The 7,762-nt window shown below is 47.6% G+C and overlaps 1 protein-coding gene across 1 annotated transcript; it reads left to right on the top strand.

The window, feature by feature from the left end:
* The first annotated feature begins 2,316 nt into the window (after positions 1 to 2,316).
* On the top strand, positions 2,317 to 6,711 carry LOC146022771 (perilipin-2-like). Its single transcript, XM_083155310.1, has 9 exons — positions 2,317 to 2,420; positions 2,564 to 2,600; positions 4,116 to 4,311; positions 4,615 to 4,697; positions 4,802 to 5,054; positions 5,200 to 5,375; positions 5,622 to 5,630; positions 5,924 to 6,043; positions 6,127 to 6,711. Exons 1-9 carry the CDS (start codon positions 2,326 to 2,328, stop codon positions 6,502 to 6,504), a joined length of 1,347 nt encoding a protein of 448 aa, XP_083011436.1. The 5' UTR covers positions 2,317 to 2,325; the 3' UTR covers positions 6,505 to 6,711.
* The last annotated feature ends 1,051 nt before the right edge of the window (positions 6,712 to 7,762 follow it).

The following is a 7,762-nucleotide window of genomic DNA, read 5'->3' as shown; positions in this document are numbered from 1 at the left end:
TTGGCACTCCCACTAAACGGACGGTTTCCACCCCCAGACGCCTACTTCTTGTCAATCACCTTGTGAATGGCGTGCGATTGGAAAATGTAGCAGGACTTCATTGCAAGACGAGGACATGAATTTAAGCCCACCCGCCGTTCGCAATGCCGTCCCCCCTCCCCCCCTTTACATGGTGAATTCGCCCACACGGCTGCAAATGGATGTTTTTCCAAACACCCATTCGCAGCCTAGGGGGCTGACCCACATCATTCGATGTTCACTGACCATAGAATGATGTGGAATGTGCAAGCAAAATGAAGACACTCTCAGGTGCTTTAGCTTTGCTTGCACCCTGTGTGAGCACAGGGCGGGTGATGTAATCTGGTGATGTCATCTTCCCGCCCCCAGCAGCCGCGTCACTGCCTCATTTTCCTAGCAATGCTAAGCATGAAACGCTGGGTGTTCCTATGGGCGTGTCTATGCACCGCTATCCCCTGCTCGCACTGCACATGCGCCAAACATCGGTCCCCCGTGCGAACACAAACCAACCAGAATAACCTACATATACTGGAGACCGTCTGCAAGCACAGATATGTACTGTGTAGGCTCGGCAGTGTTACTCCCTGTACACCGGAATTACACAGGGGGCTGGCTGACGTCAGTCTGCATTTCACCTGGATTTAATCAACTAGTGCAGTGGTCAGGGAACTCGGTCCTCATTACCCCACGCAGGGCATGTTTTGCAGGTCTCCTCACAGAATCACAAGTGAAATAATTAACTCCACCTGCGGACCTTATAAAATGTGTCTGTGAGTAATTAGTACACCTGTGCACCTGCTGGTTACCAGCAAAACATGCACTGTGTGGGGTAATGAGGTCCGAGTTCCCTGACCACTGAACTAGGGAACCTGAGTAATCCAGGTGTGTCCCAGTGTAAATGGATAGTATGGTAATGCTGGCCACACATCAGACCAACTTTCCTCCAACCATCCAACTAGTTGCTTGGATGGAATAAAAATCTGGCACTGGATGGGAGCAAAGGACAATCAGAAATGTGATCACAAACCCAGGAACCCTGGTTCTCAAGTACCCCCAACAGTGCGTGTTTTCCAGGTCACACGGCAGATGCACAGGTGCACTCATTATTCAGACACATTTTAAAACATCCACAGGTGGAGCTAATTATGTCACTTATGATTCTGTGTGGAGACCTTGGAAACATGTACTGTTGGGGGGTCCTTAAGGACCAGGGTTGGGAACCACTGGTTTAAATCAAACAGGTTCAAATACAGTTCCTTTTTTCCAGAATTAGGGAGCAAATTTCTCCCATCCAGTGCCAGATTTATATTCCATCCAACTAGTTGGATGGTTGGAGGAAAGTTGGTCTGATGTGTGGCCAGCATTCTATTTATCTCTCTCCATTTTAGGGGTATATTCAATGCGGGTAGGAGTGGCTGACAGTGAGCGGCACCGATAGCTCGCCGTCAGTATTCAACTCACCCCCACACTCGTCGTTTCAACTTTGCCTGTTCCCTGAGACGAGGTGGAAACAGCGAATGCGGCCATCAAAACCTCACTGTACCAGGGATCACCACCGTCCTCTGATGGAGAGAATTTCCCCGAAACATGAAAAAAGCCATCCTTGCCATACAAACCCCCCTCGCCGCTGCTCGCCGAGGGCATTGAATACCGCCCTTTATCTCTCTCCACGGCTAAAGCTGTGTACACACGGTGCAATATATCGCTCAGTGTCTCCTTTTCATCAGCGACCAGAGATGGTCGCTGATGAAAGGGAACCTCTGCCGGGGGAACCGCAGAGGGAAACAGCAAGCTCCTGGGACCAGCGATTATAACGGGGCTGAAAACGGGACCCACACTCCCATCACTGGCAATATGGTCGCCAGCGATATCAGCCCATATCGCTGCCGTGTGTACACGGCTTACTTCATTTGTCCATATAGACATGTCCTTTCACATCTTTGCAGAGCGATCCAGGATATATGCCTTGAAAAAGTGACTGCCGGTGGGGCGAGTGCCTGGGACTTGCAGCCTTGTTCCTATAGTATTGCGAGGTGCAAGCAGAGCCGCAGCATGACGTACTATGTCATGCATGTATACTTTGATTGGCATGTTGCAGTGTAACATGTAAGAGGACACGTCTGTATGTCACAGAATGTACTCAGGGGCTTATGGAGCTGTCAGGAGACACTAATGATTTGCACCCACACCTGTCACTCAGTGAAGTCTCCTCCTCCAGAACTCCCTCTGTCTGTGATTGCTGCTGCAGGTGCAAGGGCTGCACTCTGATTGGCAGCAGCCTGGATGGGGAGGGGCAGATCAGGTCACATGGGAGGCAGTCTCTATAAAAGCCAGGGTACCTCTGATACAGAGAACACTAAGCAGCAGCTGGGTTTGTGTGTGGTCAGGATATTGGAATACAGGTAACTATTGGAATGCTGTCTGATCATTACCATTCCATGGCTGGTATATGTAAGGGTAACATTGGTGGTCTGTAACCATCAGGCAGTGATGTCCACCATGCTGACAGCTGCTTTCCTACATGTGTATATCTTCTGTTATCTAGGTGGAGGACTCTCAGTATGGCGCAGACAGAGCAGCAGGTATGTATGTGTGGTGACACTACTGTACAGGTGATGCTGGTGAGTGGTAATATGGGTGTGGTCACACTCCCTGTGCTGGGAGTCCTGTCCTTATAGTGTCTCCCCCTCTAATACCCTCCTCCCCTGTCTGCCTGATATACCTCATATAGTACTTGTCCATGTCACACCCTATGCACTGAGCGGTGTGCTCCTCTAATACCCTCCTCCCCTGTCTACCTGATATACCTCATAGTACTTGTCCATGTCACACCCTATGCACTGAGCGGTGTGCTCCTCTAATACCCTCCTCTCCTGTCTGCCTGTTATACCTCATATAGTACTTGTCCATGTCACACCCTATGCCCTGAGCGGTGTGCTCCTCTAATACCCTCCTCCCCTGTCTACCTGATATACCTCATATAGTACTTGTCCATGTCACACCCTATGCACTGAGCGGTGTGCTCCTCTAATACCCTCCTCCCCTGTCTACCTGGTGGTTATACCTCACAGTACTTGTTCATGTCACACCCTATGCCCTGAGCGGTGTGCTCCTCTAATACCCTTCTCCCCTGTCTACCTGGTGGTTATACCTCATATAGTACTTGTCCATGTCACACCCTATGCACTGAGCGGTGTGCTCCTCTAATACCCTCCTCCCCTGTCTACCTGATGGTTATACCTCATATAGTACTTGTCCATGTCACACCCTATGCACTGAGCACCTCTAAACCAATTCCCCTAAACTCTTCCATCACACTCCAGGTTTTAAGGATATCTATGCCTGATCCTAGATGTATTCAAATGAACTAAATTACTAATTAAGCCATGTGTGCTCAAACATGGTTATCCTTAGAGCCTGGCCTGCATGGCAGACCTTGGAACTGCTGTAAGCCATGCAGTTTGGGACTACTGTCTCCTAAGCTCCAGATGGTGTATTGTGGGTCCTGTTCCCATCACCCAGAGTTACGGTGGTGCCTATAAACCTCTCCAACAGTGCAGCCAGATCTTGTATGGTCCCTGAGTAATCTCCTGGGCCACCCGGTGTCCAATATGTTACTGGTGCTACCAACTTGTCTACTACACAACTGTTCCAACTTTAAATTATCTTAAAACAAACCAAAATAGTGTTAATTGCGACTATCATAGGTCACAACTACAATGGAGACTTAATATAAAGGTGTGTACACATGGTGCAAGTTTTTTATTTTTTCTAGTGGTTGATTTTTAGTATGATATCCTGAGTAGATGCACTGGCAGCCTTGTCTAGGCTCACTATGAGAGCCTATAATCTAGTCAAAATAGACTTTCCTGCATAGTTCTAATCTATGCGATACTGACTTGACGGGCCCCGTATCAGCTGCATTTTTGGCTAATCTTCCAGGCAACAGTCAGTTACCTGCCAAAAATCACAGTGTACACCCCTTAACTGGCATGGCTCCTGGTGCTGCAACCTTTGCCCATCTTCCTTGGTGTAGCCTCATGGTTTAGTCATAGAAGAACCCAGCCTAGTCCTAATTGTGTCTGTTTCTCCTATAGAGTGTTGTGGTACGGGTGATCAACCTCCCCTTAGTGAGCTCAACGTATGACCTGGTGTCTTCAGCCTATGTCCACACCAAAGAGAACCACCCCTACCTGAGATCTGTGTGTGATGTTGCTGAGCAAGGTGTGAAGACCATCACGTCCGTCACAGTGACCAGCGCCTGGCCCATCCTGCAGAGACTGGAACCTCAGAGTACGTCTTGGCACTGCTGTTTCTGAAAACTTAGCATAGAGTTAAAAAAAAATGCTAGTTGGGAGTTGAGGACTGGTTGGGACTTATCTTCCCAAGGTTTGGTAAATATAATTACAATTTACAATGGTTATTTACTTTTTTTTATTACTTACCAGGCTGACGGCCAATTTGGGGAGGGGGGCTAGGCCCTCTTTATTACCACTGACTCTGTCCTTGATACACAACCCCATTTTAGCTGCTTTGTTGGTGCTTTCACAATGACCTTGCCTAAGTTATTAAAATATATATATATTTTTTTTAAAGTTGCACTGGCTAACAACATCGCATGTCTAGGATTGGATAAGATTGAGGTGCAGCTGCCCATTCTCCATCAGCCTACACACAAGGTAACTACAGCCCAGCAGCTATAACGGAATATCCTACAACCAGTATAAGGTGTTGCACAGGTGTGTGGTGTACATACACTGATAGTATTTATGCCTCCCCCTAGGTGGTCTCCACAGCCTCCGAGGCCATTCTTGGTACAAAGGATGTTGTCCTACAGAGAATATCAGGAGCAGTTGATAAAACAAAGGGTGCTGTGCAGGATGGTGTAGAGATGACCAGGGCCACTGTGAATGCCGGTATCCGCACCGTGCTGGGGAGCAGCGTAGCCCAGGTGGTGAGCAGCCGCGTGGATACTGCGCTGACTACGTCTGAAACTCTCCTGGAACAATACCTACCACCCACTGATGAAGAGCTGGGTAAGCTGAATCCAATGTGATGAGTACATTCATGAGGGAACACTTGGCCTACTGGACCACACAGTAGTTACAGCCGTACAACTGACTGGGCCACTGACATGACTGCTGTACAGCTCTTCACTTACAGATCTCACTTTCTCTTCAGCTAAGCAAGCCACAGACACGGAGGGGTTCGAAGTGTCAGCCATAAAGCCAAGTTACTACGTGCGCTTGGGATCGCTCTCTGCAAAGGCCAGTAAGCGCGCTTACCAGCAGGCTCTGACACGCGTGAAGGATGCTAAATGCCGGAGCCAGGAAGCCATTGCCCAGCTGCAGTACACCGTGAGTTGTGGATGAGATAGAACCATCAACAAAATGGCTGCCACCTGTCCAGTATCACTCCCTGCCCTATGCAGATACCCTATTGCCCTTTGCAATAATTATAGCATATGTTAGTAGATGGATATGCAATAATTATTCAGTATTTGCGGTTGCTGGTGGCGGAGAGCGGCGGTGATTCTTAGTGTATCCCACCCCAGGTCTTAATGCTATGCAGGCTTCAACCCAGATGGGAAAATCTAAACTAAGGTACTACTTGTGTCATCTTTGCTGAAGAATGTATCATTATAACCTGTATTGGCACAAGTGGCTCCCCCATGCATGGAGGAGACGGTCAGACCCAGGTGCACAATTTATCTTGCATGTGTCAGGACCAGTGCAGACACTGACTACGCAAATCCCCCAATTCTATGGACTGCAGCCCCTAGAAGCCAGGAAGGGTTGCAGGAAAGGTCTTCCTACTGCGGTGGTGTGGGGGTGTACAGTCCTGCAGCCACTGACCATGTACCTAGAGGAATCCCTGATCTAGAGGTTAAATGTTTGTTTTCCAGATTGAATTCGCAAGGAAGAACATGACAGGTGCCAATCAGAAAATCCATGATGCCCAGGATAAGATGTACCACGTATGGGTGGAATGGACAGGACAGCACGGGGAGGCTGAGAGTGCGGAGGTAAGCTCCTGTTACTGGTGTAGCTGCCAGGTGTCTGTACTGAATACGTAGCTCTGATCTAACCTCTACCTTCTGTCTCTCAGCACATTGAATCTCGCACACTGACTATTGCCCGGAATCTGACACAACAGCTACAAACCACATGTCTCTCCCTGGTGACCTCTGTCCAAGGCCTGCCGCAGAACATCCAGATCAAAGCTCAAACCATCAGTGTCATGGCTGCAGAGGTCTACCGGAACTTCCGCTCTGCCTCCTCCTATAGGGACCTCTCTGACGGCCTATTGGCCACCAGCAAGGAGCAGTTCACAAAGATGAAGCATTCTATGGATGAGGTCATGGACTACTTGGCTAATAACACCCCACTAAACTGGCTGGTAGTTCCATTTTACCCACAGGAGGCTGGCTGCCCACATGGGGAACAAGATGCTGATGTGGCAGCTTCCACTAACAGGGATGACTGACCTGCACTACTGTCTCCTGTCGCTTTGTAACAAATTCACTTTAAGTGGTCTATCACCTAGTTGTAGGAAATGTTTTACTGTATACTTGTGGCTTTCATTTGTCTCTACACAAATGCTGCAAAACCAACCCTTTTATTTGTTCTGTCCACCACACAATGTCAGTATCTTGTGCACTTTTGTATATTTAATAAATAGATGTGCAGTAATGGTTGGTGTTCATGATGAAGCTTTGTACAGACATCTTAAATTCCAGTCCTATTGGTTTCTTTATGTAACAGTTCTCTATAGTAGAGAATGATGTCACTAGTTCTGAGGTGGAAGGGGAATATCTGATGGTGGTCAGGAGGATAAATGTTCTGAATGCTGGTACTTTGGCTCCGTTGCTATTGGCTGCCCCCTTACTACTATGTAAGCTGCATCATACAGAACACAGAGTAACTGATGCTCTAATCTGGTGCTAAGAATCAATGACCAATTCTCTATAGGTGACAAGACTAAAGGTGCCCATACACTAGTAAGATTTATCTTCAGATCTGGATGGTTGGAACAAAAACATGGTTATGGATGAGTGACAGTTTGTCAGTTTTCCAGCATTTCCAAGCAAATGGTCAACTGTCATTTGCTCTCATCCATAACCGTGTTTTTGTTCCAACCAGACAGATCTGAAGATAAATCTGCGTGTGTATGGCCACCTTTAGTGGAAACTCCTGACACACCCAGGCCTATGCCTGTAATGTACATTGCTTATGTGCCATACCAGGTTATAGGGGAGAGATGCACTAACATCCACCACCGCATAGTTAATAATAACATATGTGATTATCAATGCAAAGGACGGATCTTCTGATAAGAGCTGTCCTTGTGCAAAGCAGCTTCGGTGCCCATGCGTAAGATGGTACAGTGTGTACATAGTCTTTCTGGGTGTTAGAGGCAAATCATTGCATTGTTTGCCTGTCTAGTATGTTTCTAGCTTAAACTTTTAAAGCCCCATACGCACCAGATAAGATATCACTCGAAAGGGTCCTGAGTTATTTCTTCTATGATCTCGTCTAGTGTGTATACTTAGTATTGTAACCGCTGAGCAATCCTGCATGCTGGTAATAAGTTCTGAACATGCCCGTCACTTAACGTTATCTATTACCAATACTATACCCTCCAACTGTACCGAATTTGCCGGTACGGTACAGTTTAACGGTCTGTACCGGCAAGTTAAATCTGTACCGATTTTAAAGAATTGACAGCCGGGCAGAGAGCTGTC

This window comes from Crinia signifera, chromosome 1 (assembly GCF_055691185.1).
Source record: "Crinia signifera chromosome 1, ASM5569118v1, whole genome shotgun sequence".
Taxonomy (NCBI): Eukaryota; Metazoa; Chordata; class Amphibia; order Anura; family Myobatrachidae; genus Crinia; species Crinia signifera.
The sequence above is the reverse complement of the archived record's forward strand: the minus strand, read 5'-3'. Positions and strand labels throughout refer to the sequence as shown.